Genomic DNA, 27,354 nt, shown 5'->3' on the forward strand with positions numbered 1-27,354 from the left:
TCAACAAAAACAAAACTGTAAAGATTTAAACACAGACACAAACACAAACTCCCGGCAAACAAATCAACAACAGGAAGCTACTTCACACAGCTCAATAGTGCCTAATTAATATATTAATACAAAACGAATTAAAAATTTTGTTACTTAATGAATGTATCCAGTCTGAACATCCACCATATAAAATATGGCATATATAGCAGAGAAAATGAAGATGATGATCAGGAATGTCTTTGTTCTCAATCATGTTTACATTGCTGACTCCCTCTGTCTCATCCACGTTAGCCCCATACTTCTTGTTGCATTCTGCCTTGCTCATTGTTAGCTTTGTAAACTAGCCTAAGTAATACAATTGTAATATATATAATGTAATATAATTTGATATATTATACCCTGTTTTGTCTGAATACTGATTTTAGATTTGCTGAAATTGTAGTCGATGGTCACCATATTCTATAATTTATGAAATGCACAACTGCATACAAAGTGAGACAGACTGTGTATCAATTAACATATATGGTGAATGTGGTGATTTTGATTAATTGGCCGAGGCACAATGTGGATTTAATGACCTGAAGAAGATAATGTTTAAATAAAAAATATAATGAAAAGAATTAATACCAGCAGCATCATTATAAGTAGATGAGGCACAGACACACATAATACATGTTTCACACACATTACACCCACATTATCTCTCTTTTTCTATTTATTAAACTATTTATACAACTCATTTACATTTATTTTTATCATGCTACTTGATCTGTGTGACTTACAGTGCATATAATTCCAAATCCAAATAAAAAAAAAAAAAGAATAATGATAATGAATTATTAGTTATATTTATTTTGCAAACACGATTTAAATTAAAATTCAACTTGTCATTGCTGGGAAATGACCACAGCCTAAGTGGGATAATCCATGGCTAGGAACATGTGATGTGGTATTCAATTAAATTTAATTACATTTAGTTTTATAAATTCTTATTAATATAGCACGTTTAATGGACATTGTCTCAAAGCAGCTTGAAACAGATAAAAGGTTATAATTGTGTAAAATAATATATTAGCTTAGTGCCTTAAAGTTTGTTTCTTAAAAAAAAGAAGTTTATCACTAAAGCCATCTTTAGGCTCACGATGTGGCACTATCCCCAGCTGCACAGAGTGATCTCCAACTAAAGAGAACTCCAGAAGCAGTGCATCAGGCAGATCCAAAAAAGAAGAAAGAAGCAGCCACACTGGTCACTGATACCTCAGGAGCATGTTTAACTCAAGGGTGAGGGAGATTAGGAGTGAGAGAAAGAGAGTAGAGAGGTAACAGGAAAAGATGAATACAGTAAGGATTGTTAAGCATACTTATTGTTTTATATACCTTGTATGTGTGAGCCTTTGAGGCCACCTATACGTATTCATGCCAGGAAAAACTAAAAGGGAGAGCCAGTAGGGAACACAGACATGAGGGATCTATATCCATGATGTCTCCAGATCTGCTTCTTTACCTCAGAAAAACCTACTGACAAAAGGCTTGAATAAACAAGTATGTAGTAAGTAAGTACCATGTTGTACATTAAAATAAATGTACTGCATTTCTTTTAGAGACCAAAATATATTAAGGAGGCTACAGGCAGAGAAGTACATTATATACAAACATATTTATAGTTGTAGCGAATGGGAGAGAGGAGGGAAAAAGCATTGACAAAGATAAAATGAGTATATAGTTTGAATAACAGTTTGCCCGCATTCTCCACCGTTATATGTAGCGAATTTAGCTCGCAAAGAAAAAAATATTTATAAGTAATTATAACAGGTTATAGTTAATATTATACTCCTAAATATTTAAATTAAGTTGAAATTGACAGTAATGGAATTAACGTTACACTCATTTGATCTGTTTGTCCGGCGAACAGACAGTATAATCTTTATTAATTCTATAAAAGAGGTATCTTCCCGGCCAAGAAAGACGCAACCCCCCTTTACTTTATACCGTACAGTTAATAGAGCATGTAGTTCAGTTAGAATGTTGCAGGAACCTTAAAATATGAGCGGCACTCAGAGACAATCACTTATGAAAAATATGGCGTTTAATGAATGAGACAAACACAACATAAAACTAACTACACAAACAAACAAAAAGAAATAAACAAAATAAAAATAAACAAAAAGTTAAAAATAGGAAAAGGAGGAAGAGAGGGGAAAAGAAGAAAGGAGAGAAAGAAAGGAAAGGAATGGCAAGCCTAATCTTCAACATTAAAATACAGCCTAAATCAAAACTCATCAAGGATTCATATTCACCTTAAATAAAGGGGCTTAAACTTAAATACGCATCTAAATTGGTTGGTAAAACGGTTACTTGCATTGGCTTGTTGCACAAGGGTCTGGATGCGACAAAGAGATCTTTGAAGAGTCAGTTAGGATGGAGTCAGATGTTTTTCCAGGTTCTCCTGAAGATCAGAGCAGTTGTTGTTCTTAAAAGTGAAGCTTGCCGGAAGATCTTGAAGGAAGAGAGAGTCGTTTCCAAGCTGTTCCGAACATCTGACCCTCTGGGCCTTTGGGCCCCCGGGCCGTTCCCTTGAGCGAGTTGACTTGACCTGGCTTCACTGACTTGAAGATAAAGCTTGCTGGAAGATCTCAAAAAGGATTTGAGATCTTGTCCCGAAGAGTCGCTGCTGGGCTGTTCTAAGCGTCCGACTCTCCAGGCCTTCGGGCCCCAGGGCGTCCAAGCCTTTCCGGTCGAGCCGAGTGAGCGAGCTTGCTTTACTTGACTGCCTGTTAGTTGGGTTCAAGATGTTTTAAAGGTCCTGAACCCCACCCATCTTTGGGGGAATAGCCAATGCTATGGCCTGAAATTTTGAAGGGAATAACTCCCTTTGTTCATGCGTTTGTGGGCATGGTTTCCGGGTTATACTTGCTTTGGAGAACTTAAAGTTTTATCCAAAGTGTATCAAGACAGTATGGTACATTTTATGATCAAATAAAATGCACCATTGTTTGCAAAATAAGGAACCGATAATTTTGGTGATTGTTTTGATATTAGACATGGAAAGCAAGGACAGCATTAAACAGAGGTACATTACATACCAGTTAACATTTAACATACCGGTATTTAAGGTATAACTTTGTTAATACAATGTTATATTCAGGTATATAAAATGCACCCTTGTTAGGAAAATAAAGAGTAGATAATTTTATGTCGACTTTGACATCAAGCCTTAACAGAACAGACAGCATTAAAACAGATGTACAATGTACCAGGACCAGTATTTAAGGTATAACTTGTGTTAATACAACATTAGATTCTGGTGTATACAATGTACCCTTGTTAGGAAAGAAAGAATAAAGAGAAGATAATTTTAAATCAACTTTGAAATCAAAAAGAAGAGACATTAAAATAGAGGTATATTACTAAACCTTTTAAAGTGTAACTTAGAGTTAAACACTTGCTTTGTTTATAGTGGAAGATACGAACAAAATGTATGTTTGTGTCATGTGAAGTGGGACATTCTATTTATTATTTAATTAATAAAAGAATGCTCCCTTTTGGTGTGTGTGTGTTTGTCTGTATATGTATATGTTTGTGTGTCACAAACAGACGTACTGGGGCTGAGTTCCGAGAGTGAATTTTTTTATGGTTTGAGGGTCCCTGTGAATTCAACCAGAGAGGCCAGGGGGTTATATGGCATTCGGGGTGGTGTGTGTGTGTTTGTGTGCGTGTAAGGTATAGAGACTGGCTTGTGTTATTAGTCTTCCGGGGGGGTATGACACTGTGATATACGAGCTCTCAATAAATGTGTAAGCCGTGGTGCTCATCCTTTGATTGAAAAGCAGATGTCAAGGGTTATAAGGAAATTCCTGAGTCATGAAGTCTAAATGACACGTGCCAGACGCTACATAGTTATATATAAATATAAATATTGCACACAAAAAATGCTATTATTGGGTTTGGTGCTTTGGGTTAGATGAGGCTGCAGATGCCACCTCCCCGTGAAAATGCTGCTACGGTATTTCAGGTGGTTGCTATGGTGTTGCTAGGTGTTGCTATACTAACTGAGTTGCTGCTATGATGTTGTTACTTAATTACTATGAATATTTAAGCATCCTCTTCTTCTTTCGGCTGCTCCCATTAGGGGTCGCCACAGCGGATCATCTGTCTCCATACCACCCTGTCTTCTACATCTGCCTCTTTCACACCAACTACATGCATGTCTTCCCTCACCACATTCATGAACCTCCTCCTTGGTCTTCCTCTTTTCTCCTGCCTGGCGGCTCCATCCTCAGCATTCTCCTACCAATATAACTCATGTCCCTTCTCTGCACATGTCCAAACCATCTCAATCTCGCCTCCCTCACCTTGTCACCAAAACGTAAAACATGCGCTGTCCCTCTAATAAACTCATTTCTAATCCTGTCCAGCCTTGTAACTCCCAACGAAAACCTCAACATCTTCAGCTCTGCTACCTCCAGCTTCGCTTCCTGCCTTTTACTTAATGCCACTGTCTCTAATCCATACAACATCGCAGGTCTCACCACAGTCCTATAAACTTTGCCTTTCATTCTTGCAGATAGCCTACTATCACAAATCACTCCTGTCACTCTTCTCCACCCTGCCTGCACTCTTTTCTTTACTTCCCTAACACACTCTCCATTACTTTGCACTGTTGACCCCAGGTAACTGAACTCCTCCACCTTCACCATCTCTTCTTCCTGCAACTGCACCACTCCACTGCCCTCCCTCTCATTCACACACATGTACTCTGTCTTACTCCTACTGACTTTCATTCCCCTTCTCTCCAGCGTGTACCTCCACCTCTCCAGGCTCTTCTCAACCTGCTCACTACTTTCACCACAAATCACAATATCATCCGCAAACATCATGGTCCAGGGAGACTCCTGTCTAACCTCGTCCATCACCACTGCAAACAGAAAAAAGGTACTATGAATATTTAAACATAAATAAGTCAAAAGACTTAAAGAGTTAAAATGCTAAAATGTTGCAAGCATATTCAAGTTGTTTGCAATTGTTTTGCTTGATTAACCTTATGCTAGCCTAGTTGAATGGTGGGTGTTAGAAGGTTACCAAGCTAACTCAACTGGTTGCTAAGGAATTATTAGGTGGTTGCTAGGTTGTTGCTAATTGCTCAGTAAAGTCAGGCATTTAATAGGAAGTAATTTGGTTGCAATGATTTCAGTTGGTGCGGTATTTCAGTTACTGATCGGTTTAAATGACAACGGGATAAGGGGAAATTGTGTTTGTTTAATTTTTGCTCTGTTTCTCTTTGAAGGGGAAATTATTCTATATTTTTTCTTTATGTGTGTGTGTGTGTGTGTGTGTGTGTGTTAATGTGTGTGGTGTGCCTCTGAACTTTTATATTGGAAAAATATAAAGAGAAACGGAGCAAAAATAAAAAACTAAAACAATTTCCTTATCCCTTTGTCATTTTAACCTATCTGTGCACTAGATAACTACATTGTCTTTGATAGGTTAAAGCAAAGAACAAGTAAACATATCAATTTAGCATTGCATATATTGAAAACTCCATGGATCCATTCCATCTAACATACACAGATACATAATCAAAATACAGAAAGACCCACATGGTCAGGTGCAAATATGGCCATGTTTCAAGATGTGCTGACAAGAAATTAAAATACTCCCCTGCTGATACATGCTGTGTAATGACTCCAGCTGCCATGCATGCAGCCATTAAATCCAGCATTGCTCTTGAAAATCCACCATCATGACAGATGGTAAGCAGAAACAGTGGGAACAGTGGGATTTAATGCAACTAGCCACAATCAGCCAGTGCTGCCACTCTGACCCCTGCCTAACTCATCACAATCTCCTCTGGGTGGAGCATGGAAAGATCCCTACACTGCCCCAATTTCATACTCTAATATGTAACTCTAGGTTTCCAGTTGTGTGTTATCTCTTTCGCTGATTCTCAGTTCTCGCCTATTATTAGGTTTGGTTTAAATGATTCATACAACAAATTGCATACTGTTCTACCTTCCTTGCCCCCTGATTGATATTTAATGGATTAAAAAAATTTTTTACACTCCTCATCAGATTCATCTTCACTTTCCCCTTTCATAAAAAATTCAGCAGACTTGCAAAAACTGTGGGGTGCCCCATTCTCCTCAACCCTGATTCACCTGAGTCAGTGCTTCTGTCTCACACAAAGGCTTGGACAATCTGTGCTACAATTGATTCAAAATTGGTCTGCATGCCTCTCTTAAGACCATTTATGGAGAATATAAACATATGTAGGACAAAACAACTAACAAATGCCCAAATAATAATCTAATTCGATAGATGAATGAAGGCAAATATTCATATTTGTAGCTCTAAATAAGTCCACTGAAATTGTCTAATAGCTTATAGAATTTGACCTGACTGCTAAAGAGGGAGCAGTTTTGGCAGTCATTGTGGAAGATTAGAACAGGTGGAGCAGGTTTTCATCAAGGATGTCGCTGTACATTGCTGCATTTATCTTTTCTTTTATCTTGACTGGACTCCCAGTTCCTGCTGCTGAAAAATTACCAACATCATGATGCTGCCACCACCATGCTTCACTGTAAGGATGGTATTCACCAGGTGATGATTACTTATAAAGAACCTATTCACTTTTAATCACCACATTTTTTGTGTAAAGCTGCTTTGAGACAATGTTCATTGTTAAAAGCGCTATACAAATAAAAATGAAATTAATTGAATTAATTCAAATTGAATTGAAATGATGAGCAGTGCCTGGTTTCCTTCAGACATGACACTCAATCTTTGTTTTATCAGACCAAAGTATTTTGTTTCTTATGGTCTAAGAGTTCTTCAAGTGACTTTTGGCAAACTCCAGGCGGGCTGTCATGTGCCTTTTACTGAGAGTAGCTACTGTACATGCCTGATTGGTGAAATGCTGCAGAGATGGTTGTTTTTCTGGAAGGTTCTCCTCTCTACAGAAACACTGGAGCTCTTTCAGAGTGACCATTTGGTTATTGATCACCTCCCTAACTTAGGCTCTTCTTCGCTCAGTTCGGCTGGGTGGCCTGCTCTAGGAAGAGTCCTGGTGGTTCCAAACTTCTTCCATTTACAGATGATGGAGGCCACTTATACAAAATTCTGTACCTTTTCCCAGATCTGTGCCTCAATAAAATCCTGTCTCGAAGGTATACAGACAATTCCTTAGACTACATGGTGTGGATTGTGCTCTGACATGCACTGTTAACCGTTGGACCTTACATATACAGATGTGTATATGTGCCAAATCATGTCCAATCAACTAAATTTACAACATGTAGACTCCAATCAAGTTGTAGAAAAATCTCAAGGATGATCAGTGGAAACAGGATGCAACTAAGCTCAATTTTGAGTGTTGTGGCTATGAATACTTATGTACTGTTAATTGCTTTTTTTTGTATAAATTTGCAAAGATTTCAAACAAAATTTCTTTCATGTTGCCAATATAGGGTATTGTGGAATTTTGAAGAAAACAATGAATTTAATAAATTTTGGAATAAGGCTGTAACATAACAAAATGTGGAAAAAGTTAACAAAAATACTGTATATAATGCAAAAGTAAAGATAAAAACAGAAGTGGATCATTTAAAAATGACCATAACAGTGCAGTGACCATAACAAGAAGGTGACATGTTATTTGTGCAACAGTGAAAGAATGTGCAGCAGTAACAGTAAGAGGCATCATGGGAAAAAACAATGTTTATAGGTTTATAGGAAACCACAATATGTGATTTTTCACCTCTTCAGGCTCTTCTTAACCTGCTCATTACTCTCACCACAAATTACAAGAGCATCCGCAAACATCATAGTCCTTGGACACTGTCTGACCTCGTCTGTCTGACCTCGTTCGTCAACCTGTTGATCACCACTGCAAACAGGAAAGGGCTCAGAGCCGATCTTTGATGCAGTCCCAGCTCCACATTGAACCAGTCTGTCGTTCCTACTGCACACTGTCACACTGTTCTCATACACGTCCTGCACCATCCTCACATACTTCTCTGACACACCTGACTTCCTCATACAACACCACAGCTCCTCTCTCGCCACCCTGTCATATGCTCATCTAAATCCACAAACAAACAATGCAACTCCTTCTGACCTTCTCTATACTGATCTATTAACATTCTCAAAGCAAACATTGCATCTGTAATGCTCTTCCTTGGCATGAAACCATAGTGTTGCTTACAGATGGTCACCTCTTCTCTCAGCCTGGCTGCCACAACTCTTTCCCATAACTTTAAGGAGTGACTTATCAACTTTATTCCTCTGCAGTTACTGCAGGTCTGCACATCACCCTTATTCTTAAAAACCAGTACCAGCATACCACATCCTTCTCCATTCTCAGGCATCCTCTCGCCTTCCAGAATCTTGTTAAACAATCTGGGTAAAAACTTCACTGCCATCTATCCTAAACATCTCCACGCATCTACCAGTATTTCATCTGCTTCTACTGACTTTCCCCTCTTCATCCTCTTAATCGCTGCTCTCACTTCCTCCTTACTAATCCTATCTACATCCTGATTCACCATCTCCACATCATCCAACCTTCTCTCTCTCATATTCCTCATTTATCAGCTGCTCAAAATACTCTCTCCACCTTCTCAACACACACTCCTCGCTCGTCAACACATTTCTATATCCATCCTTTATTGCTCTAACTTGTAGCACATCCTTCCCTGCTCGGTCTCTCTGCCTGGCCAATTGGTACAAATCCTTTTCTCCTTCCTTAGTGTTCAACTTCTCATACAGCTCTTATATGCCTTTTGCTACATCCCTTTTTACCTGCTGCCATATCTCACTGTACTCCTGCCTACTTTCCTTATCTCTCTGCTGATCTGAATCCTGTTTCACTAACCACTTTCTCCTTATGCCTTCCTGCACTTCCTCATTCCACCACCACGTCTCCTTGTCTTCCTTTCAATTTCCAGATGTCACACCAAGTACTTTTCTAGCAGTCGCCCTTATTACTTCTGCAGTAGTTGCCTAATTATCCAGCACCTCTTCACCACCACCAAGCCCCTGTCTGACCTCTCCCAGAACCTTACACTACAGTCTTCCTTCTTCAGTTTCCACCATCTTATTATTTTTTTCAGTCCTAACTCTTCTCCTCTTCCTCTTCACCTCCAATGCAATCCTACAGACCACCATCCGATGCTCTATAGCTACACTATCCCCTGCCAACACCTTACAGTCTCCAATCTCTTTCAGGTTGCATCTCCTACATAGAATATAGTCCACCTGTGTGCACCTTTCTCCTCCATTATGTCACCCTATGCGCCTCCTTCTTCTTAAAATAAGTTATCACCACTGACATTCCCATGCTTTTAGCAAGATCTACCAGAATCTGGCCTTCCACATTTCCCTCTTTAAAACCATACCTACCCATCACCTCATCACCTCTGTTCCCTTCACCAACATGCCCATTAAACTTTGCCCCAATCACCAATCTTTTATTCCTAGGAACACTCTCCACCACTTCATCTAACTCACTCCAGAATTTGTTTTTCTACTCTATCTCACAACCCACTTGTGGAGCATAGGCACTGATGACATTTATCATCACCCCTTCAACTTCCAGATTCACATTCAAAACCTTATCAGAAACTCTCTTCACCTCCATTACACTCTTACTGTACTCTTCCTTCAGGATCACCCCTACACCATTTCTACAATATTTAAAATTTCTATCTATTAGTGTTAAGATGGGCCTCACACTAGTTCTCTAAACACATTCCTAAGTTGTCTGTTCAGTGTCTATATGATATTTATGATGTGAGTATATAAGGTATACGGAAAGTCTTTGTGTGGGCTCACCTATCTCTGGTTGATCTACCCCAATCAGGATCAGTTTTAGCACAGGTTTTTTTTCCCAGTTTGTATATATACAGTGGTGTGAAAAAGTGTTTGCTTCCTGATTTCTTATTTTTGTTTGTTTGTTTGTTTATGTTTATCACACTTTAATGTTTCAGATCATCAAACTAATTTAAATATTAGTAAAGGATAACACCAGTGAACACAACATGCAGTTTTATAAATTAAAGTCTCTTAAATAGGACCTGCCTGACAAAGTGAAGTAGACTAAAAGATCATCAAAAGCTAGACATCATGCCGAGAGATCCAAAGAAATTCGGAAACAAATAAGAAAGAAAGTAATTGAGCTCTATCAGTCTGGAAAAGGTTATAAACTATTTCTAAAGCTTTGCTTTAGAAGCCTCATCTCAGTTTTGCCAGAAAACATCTTGATGATCCCCAAGACTTTTGGGAAAATACTCTGTGGACTGACGAGACAAAAGTAGAACTTTTTGGAAGTTATGTGTCCTATTATGTCTGGTGTAAAAGTAACACTGCATTTCAGAAAAAGAACATCATACCAACAGTAAAATATGGTGGTGGTAGTGTGATGGTCTGGGGCTGTTTTTGCTGCTTTAGGACATGGAAGACTTGCTGTGATAAATAAAACCATGAATTCTCCTGTTTACCAAAAATCGTGAAGGAGGATGTCCAGCCATCTATTCGTGACCTCAAGCTGAAGCAAGCTTGGGTTCTGCAGCAGGACGATCATCCAAAACACACCAGCAAATCCACCTCTGAATGGCTGAAGAAAAACAAAATGAAGACTTTGGAGTGGCCTAGTCAAAGTCCTGACTTGAATCCTATTGAGATGCTGTGGCATGACCTCCAATATTTTCAGCTCAGACATCTTCTCTGAGATCCGTTTTTAATTTTTATAAAATTATAAAACTTTTTGTATGTAGGTCCATGATAAGTATAAGTATCTCAACCTGTAAGCACTTATTTCATCATATGCATGACACGTTCTTTAGAACTTCTTCATAAAGATAAGCCAGCTCGTTAACGTCCCATTGAAGCTCATTTGATGTTGAGGTATATATAGGAAGGGACTTTTCAGACCTGTTTTTAAGTAAATGATAAAATGTTCCTTTTGGCTAAACAACTTTTTGTATTTAGGTCTATTTAGGTTTATTTCATCATATGCATGAAACGTTCTTTAAAACTTCTTCATAAAGATAGCTGGTCTATTCATGACAATAAGCCAGCTCGTAAACATCCCGCGAAGCTTATTTGATGTTGGGGTGTATATTATATACAGCGGGGAAAATAAGTATTTGACACATCAGCATTTTTATCAGTAAGGGGATTTCTAAGTGGGCTATTGACACTAAATTTCCACCAGATGTAGCCATCAAGCCAAATATTGTATTCATACAAAGAAATCAGAACATTTAAGTATACAAGTTGAGTCATAATAAATAAAGTGAAATGACACAGGGAATAAGTATTGAACACATGATGATAACAAGGTGCAAAATGCCAGGAGATCACCTAAAATCTGTCAGTATTGAGAGAGAAACCCTGCCCCTAATTGATATCAGCTGCTTTAGTCCTAATTGATGGCCTATAAAGGCTTCTCATTACCCAGGAGGCACACAGGAAAGACTTCATGATGGTAAAAGCAAAAAACCCTCTCAAGATCTTCGTAATCTTATCTTTGAAAATAATTTTGATGGGAATGGTTATAGGTGCATTTCCAGAATGCTGAATGTTCCTGTGAGCACTGTGGGGGCCATTACCTGGAAATGGAAAGAGCATCAGTTCACCATAAACCGGCCACGATCAGGTGCTCCACGTAAGATCCCTGTCCGAGGAGTCCAAAGAATAATCAGGAGAGTTTGCCAAGAGCCAAGAACCACTCGGGAAGAACTTCAGGAAGACTTTGCATCAGCAGGTACTGTTGTTTCAAAGAAAACTATAAGCAATGCACTGAACCACCATTGCATCCATGCACGCTTACCATGCAAGACTCCAATGCTGAACAAAAAGCATGTTGAGGCTCGGTTAAAGTTTGCGAAAGAGCATTTGGAGAAGCCTGTGGATTATTGGGAGACTATAGTATGGACAGATGAAAGCAAAATTGAACTTTTTGGCAGTCATTTCACACACAATGTTTGAAGAAGAAATGGCACTGCCCACCACCCCAAGAACACCATACCAACAGTTAAGTTTGGGGGTGGAAGCATCATGGTTTGGGGCTGCTTTTCAGCAAGTGGTACTGGCAGACGTCATTATTGAAGGCAGGATGAATGGAGAAATGTACCGGAACATTCTGGATAAAAATCTGCTGCCATCTACCAGAAAGCTGAAAATGAAAAGAGGGTGGACATTTCAGCAAGACAATGAACCCAAACACAAGGCCAAGGAAACCAGGAAGTGGTTTCAAAGTAAGAAAATCAAGTTGCTTGAATGGCCCAGTCAATCACCTGACCTAAATCCCATAGAAAATCTATGGAAAGAACTGAAGATTAAAACTTTCTTTTGGCTTCTCCCGTTAGGGGTTGCCACAGCGGATCCTCCGCACGTTTGATTTGGCACATGTTTTTACGCTGGATGCCCTTCCTAACGCAACCCTCCCCAATTTATCCGGGCTTTGGACCGGCACTGAGAGTGGCTGGGGATGGTTCCCTGACCGGGGATCGAACCCGGGTCGCAGCGGTAAGAGCGCTGCAGCTTAACCACTAGACCACTGAAACTGAAGATTAAAGTTCATAAAAGAGGCCCAAGGAACCTTCAAGATTTAAACACCATTTGTGTGAAAGAATGGGCCAGAATCACTCCTGAGCAATGCAGATGACTGGTCTCTCCATACAAGAGGCGTTTAGAAGCTGTAATCACCAACAAAGGCTTTTCTACAAAGTATTAAATAAAGTCAAGACTTACAGTTAAAACCAGATATTTACATACACTTCAGAAAAAAACAAACTTTTATTTCTTTACTGTCCTACATTAAATCAGAGTAAACTTTCTCTGTTTTAAATCAATTGCATTTGTTAAATGTCAGAATCGAGCGAGGGAGAATTTGTATGTATTTTTATCACTTTCATCAAAGTCAGAAGTATACATACACTTCCTTAGTATTTGGTGGAATTGCCCCGAAACTGTTTCACTTCGGCCAAACGTTTTGGGTATCCTTCCACAAGCTTTCTACAATAGTTTGCTGGAATTTTGGCCCACTCCTCTTAACAGAACTGGTTTAACTGGGTCAGGTTTGAAGGCCTTCTTGCTCGCACTCGCCTTTTCAGTGCCGCCCACAAATTTTCTATAGGATTGAGATCAGGGCTTTGTGATGGCCACTTCAATACCTTAACTTTGTTGTCCTTAAGCCACTTTGTAACTAATTTGGAGGTATGCTTGGGGTCATTGTCCATTTGGAAGACCCATTTGCGCCCAAGCTTTAACTTCCTGGCTGATGTCTTCAGATGTTGCTTTAATATATCCACATAATTTTCTTTTCTCATGATGCCATCTATTTTTTAAAGTGCACCAGTCCCTTCTGCAGCAAAGCAGCCCCAGAACATTATACTACCACCCCCATACTTGACAGTTAGGATAGTGTTCTGAGGTTTCAAAGCTTTGCCCTTTTTCCTCCAAATATACCTTTATCATTATGGCCGAACAGTTAAATTTTTGTTTCGTCAGACCACAGGACATGACTCCAGAAATTAAGATTTTTTCCCTAATGTGCAGTTGCAAACTGTAGTCTGGCTTTTTTAATGGTGGTTTTGAAGTAATGGCTTTCTCCTCCTAGAGTAACCTTTCAGCTCATGGCGGTACAGTATTTGTTTTACTGTGGATAATGACACTGTCTTACCAGTTTCAGCCAGCATCTTCACAAGATCTTTTGCTGTTGTCCTGAGGTTAATTTGCACATTTCGCAACAAAAAACGTTCCACTCTGGGATTCAGAATCCGTCTCCTTCCTGAGCGTTATGATGGTTGTACATTCCCATGTTTTTTATACTTGCGTATTATTGTCTGAAGGGATGAACGTGGCACCTAAGGATGAGCCATACTTGTGGAGGTCAACAATTTTTTTTCTGATGTCTTGGTGGATTTCTCTTGATTTTCCCATGATGTCAAAGAAAGAGGCTCTGTGTTTAACGTGTGCCTTTATATGCATTCACAGGTGTGCCAACAACTAACTTAAATGGAATCAATTAACCTATCAGAGGCTTTTTAAGCTCAGAATCGAATCTGGAGGTTTTTTTTGTTTTTAAAGGCACGATAAACTTAGTGTATGTATACTTCTGAATTTGATGAAAGTGATAATAAAAATACACAAATTCTCCCTCGCTTAACAAATGCAAAAAATATGTTAATATTTATTGATTTAAAACAGAAAAAATTTACTCTGATTTAATGTATGACAGTAAAGAAATAAAAGTTTGTTTTTTTCTGAAGTGTATGTAAATATCTGGTTTCAACTGTATTCCCTGTGTCATTTCACTTTATTTATTATGACTCGACTTGTATACTTAAATGTTCTGATTTCTTTGTATGAATTCAATATTTGGCTTGATGGCTACATCTGGTGGAAATTTTGTGTCAATAGCCCACTTAGAAATCCCCTTACTGATAAAAATGCTGATGTGTCAAATACTTATTTTCCCCTGTGTGTGTGTGTGTGTGTGTGTGTGTGTGTGTGTGTGTGTGTGTGTATATTAAGCTCAGTTGCCATTTCAACTACCTAGTTTTTTCATGTCTTGTTTTGGGATTTATTATAAAAATAACAAATTTTAATACTATACTGTATTAAAGTATAGTAGTAAGCCCAGGCACCAAGAGCCTTTAAGGGTTATTTATATAAATAGTTTTATATAATACTATATTAACTAGTTAACTACTAATTATTTTCATTATTAAATGGTACAACAATTAAATAATGCATTTCATATTTTGAAATATTTTCAATGAGCAATGAGTCGTGACACAATCACAATTTAGTTTTTACACTCGCATTTGTCATCCCTGAAACAGTATAGGTGGACATTTGGTCCTCATAGACAACTGAAAAATTTCTTTCAATTGTAAATGGATTATGTAGAGAAACCAAGCAAAGGGCTACCTTCTTTGCTGATTTTGTATGACTATAATAAATCTTTGGTTCAAGTATTGCATAATACAGATACAGTATTATTATTATTTTTTTGTCAGTGTCCTACTGCTAATCACTGATGTCCAGATGGAGACAGACTTCCAGAAGACAATAAACTAACAATTAACAGACTGAAACAGTATAACTAGAAAAAAAACCAAAAACAATTCTCAGCGTACTGTAAGAAAAGCTGAGATTGGGTGGGCAGGGCTGTGTTCGAATGAGAGCAAAAAAGAAGTGTAAACAAGGAAGTTGAGTGTGCCAAAAGACTGGAAAAAGGAAGATTCGATGGAAGAGGCTTTATATTTTTTTTTACCCAAATGGAAAAAATTTTAATGGCAGTATTTCTGAGTTTGAATTGGATCTGACAAATAGAAGTGTCACTAGATAAAAAATTTAAGTGTGGAAAAAATGTATAATACATCCAAACTCACAACAAAAAAGGTGAAGTGGAAATATCAGACACAATAGAGAACTAGAGAACAAAGAATAGAGAACAAAGTAACAACCAGGATCAAAGTCTTCCCACTTTTTCCATCAGAATGAATGACTTATTTCAAGCTTTAGACACACATCATTTTTGTGGAAAGTCCAGGCAATGATGGTGCACCTACCTTGCATTCCACCGCAGAGCTGAATGTTGCAGATGAGGATCTACCTTTTTTAAAATGTCTTCAAGTACTTTACCTGATTATAGGGATACCCAGAATGAGTCCAGAACCCATTGTTTCACATTCTTGTTGTTCATCAGGGACAGATATTTTCTGAACTCACTGGACATTTTTGTGATGAAAACCTTGCACATACACAAAGTGAAGTAGAAGTGAAGTTGCTCCACGGAAGAATTCTCAGATCAATGCACACTGGTGAACAATTTTAAAGTTCCCTTTCTGTGACATGATTTTGGCAAAGAAAAGTGGGAAAGTGTAGCCCGAATAATTCTATAAGGCTGGAAGAAAGAGAAATATCTCCCAATAAACTTGCAGCAAGCAATACAAGGATCTCTAAAAAGTCTCTAGGTTACATATGTAACCCTCCCTGACTATCTTCAAGCGATAACTGAAGACCTACCTCTTCCTGAAACACTTAAATTAGCGCTTTCCAAGTTTGTAGAATTCAAGAGTTATATTTATATTAAGTTTGTAATTTTGTGTACCAGTGTAGATTTATTCATTACTAGAGACTCAAAGCACTTTTGTACGTTGCTCTGGATAAGGGCGTCTGCTAAACGCCGTAAATGTAAATGTAGTTCCCTGAGGGAACTGAATGCTGCGCCAAAATGCTTTTGGAACTCCCTATGTTGTCCACGCTCTAAATCACGCGTAAAATCTGGCTAATCGGCAAGTCGTGACGTCATCGGCGGGCGACGTCAAGTAAACCAGGAAGCTACAAACCGGCCGAGCGATGGTACACACTACCAAATTAGCTTCTGAGGAAAGAGAAGGTAAGCGCTTTCAGGGATGCAGGGAAGCGTCTCTTTCCCTCAGGGAACTAGGATTACATACATAACCTAGAGACGTTCCCTTTCAGGAACTTGAGCTGCATCAAAACGCTTTGGGAACAGGCATACCATCACACCATACTGACCAGTCCCTGCCTAGTGAGTCTGGGCACCACCAGCATGCAGGACTGAGGAGGTGGGAGTGGCTTTGATGTCAAGGTCGTAAAACATGTTAAAGGTCAAAGGGGTGGACTTACCTGCAGCATTAGATATGTCCCGTAGGGGCACCCGGGCGGAACAGGCCGTAGAGGCCGCCATACTCCGGGTCGAATGAGCCAGAGGACTTAACCAGAGAAAAGTGCTAACCATCTGCTGAGAGTCTGCTTATTGGCAGGAAAACCTTTCCTATGAGGGCCACAGAAGACAAACAGCTGCTCCGACTAGTCCTGTGGAGGTACTTATCCAGTGTTCGCACTGGACACAGTCGGTTCTGCTTCTCCTGGTCTGGGCTAGGAAGGGAGGAGGGTAGAATGCCTGCAACACGACAGTTCGTGAGAGAGCCGTAGGGATCTTAGGTACATACCCAGCTCTAGGGTAGAGGAAAGCACTGGCCATGCCAGGGGTTAAATCACAGGAGAGACGGGGCCACAGACTGGGCCTGTAGGTCTCCAATCCTTTTAGGGGAGGATATCAACAAAAGGAAGGCGGTCTTAACTGACAGGAACCTAAGGGCCACCTCGGCCAAAGGATCGAAGGGGGGCTCAGACAGAGCCACTAACACGACAGACAAGTCCCACACAGGCACTCTGGATTGTATCCCAGGCCTCAGCCTCCAGGTGCCATGCAGGAAACGTGTCATGAGAGGGTGTTTCCCTAGCGACTGCTCAGCGGGTGGGGTACAATAGTGGACACGTAAACCTTCAAGGTGTACGGGGCCAACCCCATAGTAAAAACTGCTCCTGCAAGAACTCCTGAACCGACCCAACCAGGCAGTTGACTGGGTCTAACACCACGTGCAAAACAGTTGCCATCTGGTGGCATAAAACCTCCTTGTGTAGGGAGCTCTGGAATGGAGGATGGTCCCCAGGGTTCCTACAGGTTTCTTTAAGTTAAATTCAAGTCTTTTTAAGACCTTTTTAAGACCATTTATATAAAAAATTTATACCTATTTCACGTCCCTACCAGCAAAGAAAAACTAAATCCTTGAACTTGTGTTCATTTATTTTTCAAATGTGGAATGGGTAAAAGATAAGCCAAGCAGTGTGAAAAATAAAAACATTTCAGTAGGCTGAGATTTTCATTGATTTCTTGCGCTTCTCCTTTGCTTGTTGTGTTGTGTTATGCTGTAGTCTATGGCTGTGGTGTCGTTGCGTGTGATCTTCCTTTACTGAAGCGTCGCGTGTTCGCAGTATTTTGTACGGTGACCCGGGGCTGCGTTGCGTTCTCAATTATTGGTTCCGCCACTTTTATACTACGTCATTTAATCAAAATAATCGTGGTTGACAAGTGAAACTTTTGAGGAAAATTACAATATGGAGAAGTTACATACAGCACAATTTTTAAGACCCAGACATCAAAATTCAAGACTCTGCCATGTCTGCACCATGGCGTCCAACCCCAGTGGGCAAGAGGGAGAGCACCAAAGGGGACAGTGCGAGGTCTTCCGAGTCGCAAACAGATTTATTCGGCCCTTGCCTCGAAAGGGCGTCTGCTCTCCAATTCAACCGGACTGGGATGTGAGAGGAGTTTCCCTTGGGACCACAGCAGGATCCGGCATGCCAGCCTGTACAGGGGGCGAGATCGGAGACCCCCCTAGCAGTTGATGTACGAGACCACCGATGTGTCATCCACACAGACCAGCATGTGGTGACCTCTCAGGTCTCGGAGGAAGTGAAGTAAACTACATTCTGCAACACCTTGACTGCCCAGGAACTGTTTGGATTCTGTTTGTTGACTTTAGTTTGGCTTTCAATGCAATAATTCCGGGAATCCTCCAGTCCAAACTCCTAAACCTCACTATACCCCCTGCCATCTGTCAATGGATCACCAGCTTCCTGACAGGCAGGAAACGAGAAGTAAGACTGGGAGGTGTTACCTCCGGTATTCGGACAGTCAGGGATGTGTCCTTTCCCCACTGCTATTCTCCCTTTATACGAATGACTGCATATCAAGTGACCCAACTGTCAAACTTCTGAAATTTGCAGATGACAGTACGCTCATCGGACTCATCCAAGTCTGCATATAAGCAGGAGGTGAAGCAGCTGGTGCTATAGTGCAGTCAGAACAACCTTGAGCTAAACACACTCAAAACTATGAAGATGATAGTGGACTTTAGAAACACCCTTCAACACTACTCCCCCTCACAATATCCAACATCCCTGTGTCATCTGTGGAGAACTTCAAGTTTCTGGGCACTACCATTTCCCAAGACCTGAAATGGGAATCCAACATAAACTCGATTCTGAAAAAGGCCCAGCAGAGAATGTACATTCTACGTCAATTAAGGAAGTACAGTCTGCCACAGGAGCTGTTGATACAGTTCTACACTGCAGTCATTGAATCTGTCCTGTGCTCATCAATCACCATCTGGTTTGGAGCAGCAACAAAACAGGACAGAAACAGACTGCAGAAAACCGTTAAAACAGCAGAAAAAATCATTGGTGCTCCCCTGCCCACTCTCCAGGACATGTACCATACAAGAACCAGAAACCGGGCAGAAAAACTCATTAATGACCCTTCACACCCTGGTCACAACATCTTTCAGCTCCTTCCTTCTGACAGGCGCTACAGAACTTTGTTCACCAAAACTGACACAGGAATAGTTTCTTTCCCCAAGCAATCACCCTCACTGACAACTGACCATAATTATATTCCCTGCTCATATCTATCCAAGTACTCCACAGAACCGTCAGTCATCACATTATCTGTATATGTTGCACACACTATGGCTGCTATATACTGTACAACGTTTTATAGTTAACTATCATACCTGACACACAATACTGTCATTTGCACTACAATGCACTCCCACACTTTATGAACATTACTGAGCTGTATCCCTATTTATTACCCACACTGTCTATACTGTCTCACATTGTCTGTATTGTCTTGTCTTGTATAATCTGTTCTTGTCTGTTTTGTCATGTATAGGTTTTATTTTTGTCTGTACTTTTTAGAGTCACTAACAGCTGGAACCAAATTTCTTGTATGTGTCAACACACTTGGCCAATAAACCTGATTCTGATTCTGATACAACGAGGATTTCGAGCTGAACACGGCTTAGACCAGGACCTGGATAGAGCTGGACAGTAACGGAGTAAATTTACTTGAGTACAGTACTTAAGTACAATTTTGAGGGATCTGTACTTTACTCGAGTATCATTTTTGGGGCGTACTCATGACTTTACTGAAGTACATTTGAGAGTCAAATATTGTACTCTTTACTCCGCTACATTTCTTCCCATAACCGTAAGTACGCGTTACTTCTAAAAAAAAATAAAAAAAAAAAAAAAAGGAAAAAAGAAAAAATTCAAAAACCCTCAATTTGTTGTTTCCCTCTCAAACGTGATTGGATTGTGCAGACGCCAATGCTTGGGACAGCCTATCAGCAATCACCTTCAGCTTTGCGCCAAAGTCAACTGCATGATCAGATTTAGATGAGACGAAACCATGGACGAAACAACAGTGGATGAAGAAGCAGCAGGTCCATCCCGGGAATGTGCCAACCCGTGGCCACACCTCGCCAGACTATTTGAATTTTCTGAAGAAATTAATGATAATTTTCGCTTCAAGTGTTTGCTGTGTTTACCAAAACAGAATTTTATCAACGCCTACAAGAATTCATCCTCCAACTTGCGGAAGCATGTTAAGGTATGTAACATTAAAATAAACTTCCTAACATTTCTTCTAAGCTAGAGTCTAGCTACAGAAAAGTGCACTAAATGATTGGCTAGCTGCGATAATGCAGCTTTTTACATTCTCGGTTACGTTTGAGTAGTCGAAGCCACATCCACCCGCCAATTTGCCATTCGGATGGATAACTTCGGCCTGACAATAGTTAACATACTGTAAGCCGAGGCAAGCTAATCGTGGTGTAACATAGATAATAATCAAATCAACTAAAGTCCTTTCAGATTCATGTTTTGACATGCCCCTGACAAATAGAGAGAGCATATCTTTTCTAGTCTGAGCTCGAGTACGAAACGTCTTTTTTATGATACAAAAATGTTAAAGCCTAATTAGTTCTATGCTAGTTGCAAGCAGTGCATTTTCAGTTCACTTATTTCACCAGAGCGAATAACTAGAGCTAGCCCTATTTGGCTTTTAAAAAAAATAACAGTTCAGCTGGCCTAGACAGGATTACAATAGTGTTTGTTGAGGCTTAACCCCTTGAGCGGCAGGGATCACTGGTGATCCCGGATTATTGTTGATCAAAATTAATTACTCGTCAAAACATCACACTCTTACTTGATCTGGACAAACTCAGCATCACAAGAAAGGTTTAAGACCCCAGCTTCGAAATTTGACCACCGTTTATGATTAAACTGGTTTGCAGTGACGTTAATTTCTAAATGTATGCCAGGAATGCAAAATAATTAATCTGAAACGTTCGTTATTTTGAATAGAAATCATCACTCATAAAATATTTATTCTCGTCTTCTCTGGTTTATTTGTGTTCAAATACATAAAATATACAGAATCCGCCAGGGCTATTAGTACAATGGTGTGCATATTTGGAGAAATAATGATTAATTATCACATTAGTAAAATATTTAGTCATACAGAATAACATTTCTATTCATTTTCCACTGAATTATGCGATCAAACAGCGAACGGAGCAAGATGTTTGTCTCCTCTTCCTGATTTGCGTCAGATTTGACCACAGAGCTCTATCATTTGCTGTACAGCTGTCAATCATCTCATGTGGTTCAACGTTCTGCATGACTCGTCCTGTGTACACTTCCTCATTCTGGACATATCTGTGATGATAAAGCGAAAGTGACATTTCTTCACCGAAACAAGAAGCTAATAAATGCACGATTGAAGTATTGGTGTTTTGTGTGTTATTTTCGTGCGATTTGGGGTGTTTTTATATGAAGAAAGAATAAAGGTAAGGGTAAGCATAGCCAATAGCTTCATATCAAATGCTAACGTTAACTGTTAAATATAACATATTTCAAAATCTTTTTTGACTTGAAAACATTTTAAACCGCGACTGGAATATGATACAAATACTCGATGGTGTTTTAAAGAGAGCTTTAAATAAAAGTGTAATATTCATAAATTAAATTGTGTCATGTAGCTTGAGGTTACTTGTTGTGTTGTGCTAATGCACCTTGCGGCAGGAGCTTTCTATTCCATAATATAATAATTTTTTTTTTAAGAATTCGCATTTAAAGTTCCAATAATAGTTTTTTGTTGTTTGACTTAAGTTAATAGGTGGATTATTCATGTATAGTGGGATGACAGAAGGTGTAAATGGCCAAGCATTATGCCAGAAGAAAGGCTATAATGGCTGAATTCAAACAAAATAAGGATAAAAGAATAATGAAGATTAAGTCTCATACTGACAGCGGTCCACTTTGCTGGTCGACGTAAATTAAAGTTAGTTGCACCAGTAAAACCAATTAAAAAATTTAGTCTGGAGCCATTGGAAAATTATGAACAACCAGCACTTCATAATTAATAATACTGCTATGTAGACTACATGATGCGTATCTTTTCTAATATTTATTAGTTTATTATAGTGTTAACTGAAATATTATACTGTGTTTTACAGAGAAGGCATGAGACACATCTGGAGGAATACTGTCAAATAACTTCAACGGCCTGCAAGAAGCCATCAGAAGGTGGAACAGGTTTCAAGGCGAAACAACTGAAGCTGCTGAAGACCAAGCAGGTGTCTCAGAAGACGGTTGATCGGGCTATACTCCGCTTCATCGTTCAAGGTCTCCAGTACTTCTCCCTGGTTGAGAAACCATCCTCCCAAGACCTTATTGTAGAATTACAACCGAGTAGTGCCGTCATGTCCCGCACAACTGTGCGGCGCAAGATTGATTCAGCTACATCTAAAATGAAAGAATGTCTCAAAAGTGAAATGAAAAAGGTACCATACATTGCCACCACTACTGATTGTTGGACGGCCAGGAGAAGGAGCTTTATAGGTGTAACAGCCCACTGGCTCGATCCTTGCAGTTTTGAACGCCGTTCAGCTGCCCTTGCTTGCCGTCAACTAAGGGGCTCCCACACATTCGATGCCTTGGCAGCTGTTTTGACCGACATTCATGCAGAGTATGAAATAAGTCTAAAGGTTGTTAGAACTACAACTGTCATGCGGCGAATGCGGAGACGGAGGCGGAAGTAGAAGCAGGCGTGTTTAATGAAAACAAAAAGGCAGAGCCAACACAAAACACCCGCAGCGCGGGATAATCCGGTAAACGGCAGTTCGTAAATACTAGATCCATGGAGCGGGAGGGAGGAAGCACGGCGAGGAGGCATCGATGGGAAAGCGTCGGTAATCCGAGGTGCGCTGTCGAAGAGTCACGCTACCGTGTAGAGAACGCGGAGTCCGGGAAGGGACGAAGCATAGCAGGAGAAGCATACGCGGAGAGAAGCACCACCGGGAACCTGCACAGAAGTACACACACACATACACACACGTACATGCACAATAACGGACAGCGTGAAGGTGTGAGTGTGGGGTTTATATAGGTGGTGTGATGGGCCACGGAAATGAGCCTCAGCTGCTCCTCATGAAGCCCGATTGCGAGCAGCTCCGAGCGGGCGGGGCACGCACGCGAGCAGGAGCGCGGTGCGTAAGGGAATCCCGGGATATGACAGCCTCCGAAGGGGGCATGGCAGGGAGATTCCTGACAACCCCGCCCCCCACCCCCCCCCCCCCCCCAGGGCCGGGGCGCTCGGAGGAGGGACCCGGCTGGAACCGCCCTGGAGCCGGGGAAAGCCGGGAAGGACCCGAAGCTGAGGGACCACCCCTGTGGACAGCCGGAAGTCGACCACGGACACAGCAGGACCCAGGACCGGAACACAGCTCGACGCGGCGGCCAGGAACGGAGTACAGCCCTTGGCTACGACCGGAAGTGGGGAGACTTCACCCACGGAGGCCAGGAGCCGAACCGAGCCCACCGCAGAGGTCAGAAACAGGACCAAGCCTTCTGTGGAGCCCGGAGGCGGGGCGACGCTCTCGGCGGAGACCGGAGGCGGAATGATGCCTACAGCGGAGACCGGAAGGGGGAGGACGTCCACCACGGAGACCGGGGACTGACCGACGACACCCTCATGGAAGACTGGGGGCGGAGCGACACCCTCTGTGAAGACCGGAAGCTGCGAGACGTCCTTGCCGGAGGTCTGGACTGGAACCTTGTTACCCACAGGGACCTGGAAAAGACAGACAGCCGGAGGCGGGGGTGAGCAGTTTGCGAGGCTTACTGGCTGGTAGACCTCCTGGATGGAGGCCGGAGATGGAGCGACGTCCCCGGTGGTCTTCTGAGGCTGAACGACCCCCTTGGTGGACCCCTGGAGTGCTATGTCCTTCCTTGAGGAATCCGTCGGACCGACTTCACCTTCTGTGAGTCTGTGGGGAGAGACGTCGCCGTGGGAGGAGCTCGGGCACGTGGCGTGGTCCGGAGAGAAGCCCTGGGGAGTCGCTTTGTCTTCTTCTACTTCCCTTTCGCAGTCGAGGAGTCGAGGTAAATGCACCGGGAAACCCCTGGGCGACGGGGCACTCCTTGGGACCCTCGGGAGCATATCGGAGCCTGCTGGGCAGCCTGGGAGCGGAGAGGAGCTCGCCAGGAGAGCCATGAACGAAGCCGAGCACTCACGAAGGTCCGGAGGCGGAGCCAAACCCTCATGGAGGTCCTGGAGCCCGGTGGTGCTCTCCTCGGGATTCTGGAGCGGGGCGGAGCACTCCTCGGGGACTCTCTCGAGCGAGGTGGAGCACTCCTCGGGGACTCTCTGGAGTGAGGCGGAGCACTCCTCGGGGACTCTCTGGAGCGAGGCGGAGCACTCCTCGGGGACTCTCTGGAGCGGAACCGAGCTCTCGGGGACTCTCTGGAGCGGAACCGAGCTCTCGGGGACTCTCTGGAGCGGAACCGAGCTCACGGGTTCGCTCATAGGCAGAGAGGAGCTCACGGGTTCGCTCGGAGGCAGAGAAGGGCTCACGGGTTCGCTCGGGAACAGAGAGGAGCTCACTAGCGAGACGTTGTCTTCTGAGGGATCGCGGGGCGAGCCGTCACCTTTTGGGAGACTGTGGGGCAAGCCGTCGCCAGTGGATAAAGGTTCGGCTTCCCTTTCGCAGTCCCGGAGCTAAGGTAAGTGCTCGGGGGCCACCTTGGGCGTTGAGGAGGTCTGTGACGTAGCTTCGCCTTCTGAGTGCCCGGGGGGCGAGCCGTCACCTTCTGGGAGACTGTGGGGCGAGCCGTCGCCTGTGGGTGAAGTCAGGGGCAGCGGTTCGACGTCCCTTTCGCAGTCTCAGAGCTGAGTTGAGAGCTCTGGGGATCCTTTGGGTGACGCAGAGCTCTGCGATGTGGCATCGCCTTCAGGGAGACTGTGGGGCGAACCGGCGCCTTCGGTGGAGCCAAGAGGCAACGGGATGACCTCCCTTTCGCAATCTCGGAGGTGAGGGGTGTGCTCCGGGGTCCCATTGGACGAGAGAGTCCCCGCTCCAGAGAGTCCCCGAGAGCTCGGTTCCGCTCCAGAGAGTCCCCGAGGAGTGCTCCGCCTCGCTCCAGAGAGTCCCCGAGGAGTGCTCCGCCTCCCTCCAGAAAGTCCCATTGGGCGGGGCCGAGCTCTCTGGAGGGGCCTGGGGTGGGGCCGAGCTCTCTGGAGGGGCCTGGGGCAGGGCCGAGCTCTCCGGGAGGTCCTGGGGCGGAGCCGAGCTCTCCGGGTGGTCCTGGGGCGGAGCCGAGCTCTCCGGGTGGTCCTGGGGCGGAGCCAAGCTCTCCGGGTGGTCCTGAGACGGGACTGGGTTCTCTACGCTGACCTGGAGCGGAGCTCCCTGGGAGGGCCTGGGGCGGAGCCGAGCACTTTCGGAGGTTCTGGAGTAGAGAGGAGAGCTCCTGGAGGTCCTGGAGCGGAACGGAGCCGTCTTGGATGGCCTGGACCACGGCGGAGATCGCCTGGAGAACCTGAGGTGGAGCAGAGCTTTCCTGGAGGGCTCGAAGCAGAGCGGGGAGCTCTAGGAGGCTCAGGTGCAGAACCGTGCTCTCGGAGGCGGGGGTGAGGAGATGGAGATCAGCCGTGACCATCCCGAGTTCCCTGGTGAGAAGCTGGAGGAACCGGGTGTACGAGCCAAACTCACCTCCGTTTGCGTTTTTTTTTTTTTTTTTTTTTTTTTTTGCGCCCCCCCTTTTTTCAGTCCTTGTTTCGGTTTCGGTCTTGGTCCGTTATTCTGTCACGCGGCGAATGCGGAGACGGAGGCGGAAGTAGAAACAGGCGTGTTTAATGAAAACAAAAAGGCAGAGCCAACACAAAACACCTGCAGCGCGGGATAATCCGGTAAACGGCAGTTCGTAAATACTAGATCCATGGAGCATGAGGGAGGAAGCACGGCGAGGAGGCATCAACGGGAAAGCGTCGATAATCCGAGGTGCGCTGGGGAAGAGGCACACTACCGTGTAGAGAACGCAGAGTCCGGGAAGGGACGGAGCGTAGCAGGAGAAGCATACGTGGAGAGAAGCACCACCGGGAACCTGCACAGAAGTACACACACACACGTACATGCACAATAACGGACAGCGTGAGGGTGTGAGTGTGGGGTTTATATAGGTGGTGTGATGGGCCACGGAAATGAGCCTCAGCTGCTCCTCATGAAGCCCGATTGCAAGCAGCTCCGAGCGGGCGGGGCACGCACGCGAGCAGGAGCGCGATGCGTAAGGGAATCCCGGGATATGACAGCCTCCGAAGGGGGCGTGGCAGGGGGATTCCTGACAACAACAGACAACGGGTCGAATTTCGTCAAAGCGTTCTGTTTCTTTGGTCAGCAGGACGAAAATAACAACGAAGAGTTAGTTGCAGAAGGCACAATCGAAGAAGAAGTAGGAGAAGATTGTGATGCATCTGATGATGAAAAGGAGGTGGAATTCATGGATGTGAAAGCCATTCTGGAGGAAGATGATGGGCTTCAGTATCAGCTGCCGAAACATCATCGGTGTGCATGCCATTTACTAAATTTGGTTTCCACAGTCGATGTTGATCGGGCTAATAAGACAGAAGCTTACAAGAAATTGTCCAGATCAGCCTATTCTAAATGTCAGGCACTCTGGATGCTGTAGGTACATAAACAAATAAATAAATGTCCAGCATTGCACAGTGGTTCTGTATACATTTTGTTGAAATATGTGTTTGTTTATTTTCTTCTTTTTCTATTAGGTACAGTCCGGCTGACATAGGCTTTTTTAGGGGAATATGTCACCACCATGAGTCCAATTGCGAAGTCCTTGAAAATACTACAAGGAGAAGTCAACATTCAGATGGGCTGGCTGTTCCCGACAATCACCACCCTCACAACCAAGCTTGAAAAGACCAGACCGTCACTCAGATTTTGCAAGCCACTTGTTGATGCTCTTCTTGAAGGTTTGAGGAAGCGTTTTGAGAGCATGATGTCAGAGCCAGAGCTAATTGCAGCAGCCATTCTGGTTCCAAGGTTCAAAACCTGAGATAAGTAAACAACTTGATGGATACCTAGCCGCTACAGCTGAAGGAGTGAATACACTGGCCCCCTATCCAGCTGTGCGTAACCTCTCACTAAAGCTCAACACAGCCCTGCCAGCTTCAGCAGCGTGTGAAAGGCTTTTTAGCATAGCAGGTTTGCTTTTCACCCCAAGAAGGGGATCGAATTCATTCACAGAATTTTGAGAACCAACTTCTCCTCAAGTTGAACAAGGACTTCATGATATTTGATTGAATTGAAGTACAGTACACACACACACACACACACACAC

General features: G+C 42.8%; 1 protein-coding gene and 2 long non-coding RNA genes across 3 annotated transcripts; 2 read left to right on the forward strand and 1 right to left on the reverse strand.

Moving 5' to 3' along the window:
- Positions 1-1,843: 1,843 nt before the first annotated feature.
- LOC310733423 lies at positions 1,844-3,334 on the forward strand. The gene is made up of 2 exons (XR_014535735.1): positions 1,844-2,517; positions 2,708-3,334. It is a non-coding gene; the product is annotated as an uncharacterized lncRNA (long non-coding RNA).
- A 15,464-nt stretch (positions 3,335-18,798) lies between these two features.
- LOC310733846 lies at positions 18,799-19,209 on the reverse strand. Its single transcript, XR_014535896.1, has 2 exons — positions 19,149-19,209; positions 18,799-18,887 (listed from the first exon to the last, which is right to left on the reverse strand). It is a non-coding gene; the product is annotated as an uncharacterized lncRNA (long non-coding RNA).
- Positions 19,210-19,714: 505 nt separating this feature from the next.
- On the forward strand, positions 19,715-22,760 carry LOC310733734 (uncharacterized protein; the record flags this gene model as incomplete). Its single annotated transcript, XM_083555139.1, has 2 exons — positions 19,715-20,266; positions 22,176-22,760. Exons 1-2 carry the CDS (start codon positions 20,066-20,068, stop codon positions 22,758-22,760), a joined length of 786 nt encoding a protein of 261 aa, XP_083411265.1. The 5' UTR covers positions 19,715-20,065.
- Positions 22,761-27,354: the final 4,594 nt, after the last annotated feature.

The sequence above is a fragment of the Silurus aristotelis genome (genome assembly GCF_946808225.1).
Source record: "Silurus aristotelis genome assembly, chromosome: 11".
NCBI lineage: Eukaryota > Metazoa > Chordata > Actinopteri > Siluriformes > Siluridae > Silurus > Silurus aristotelis.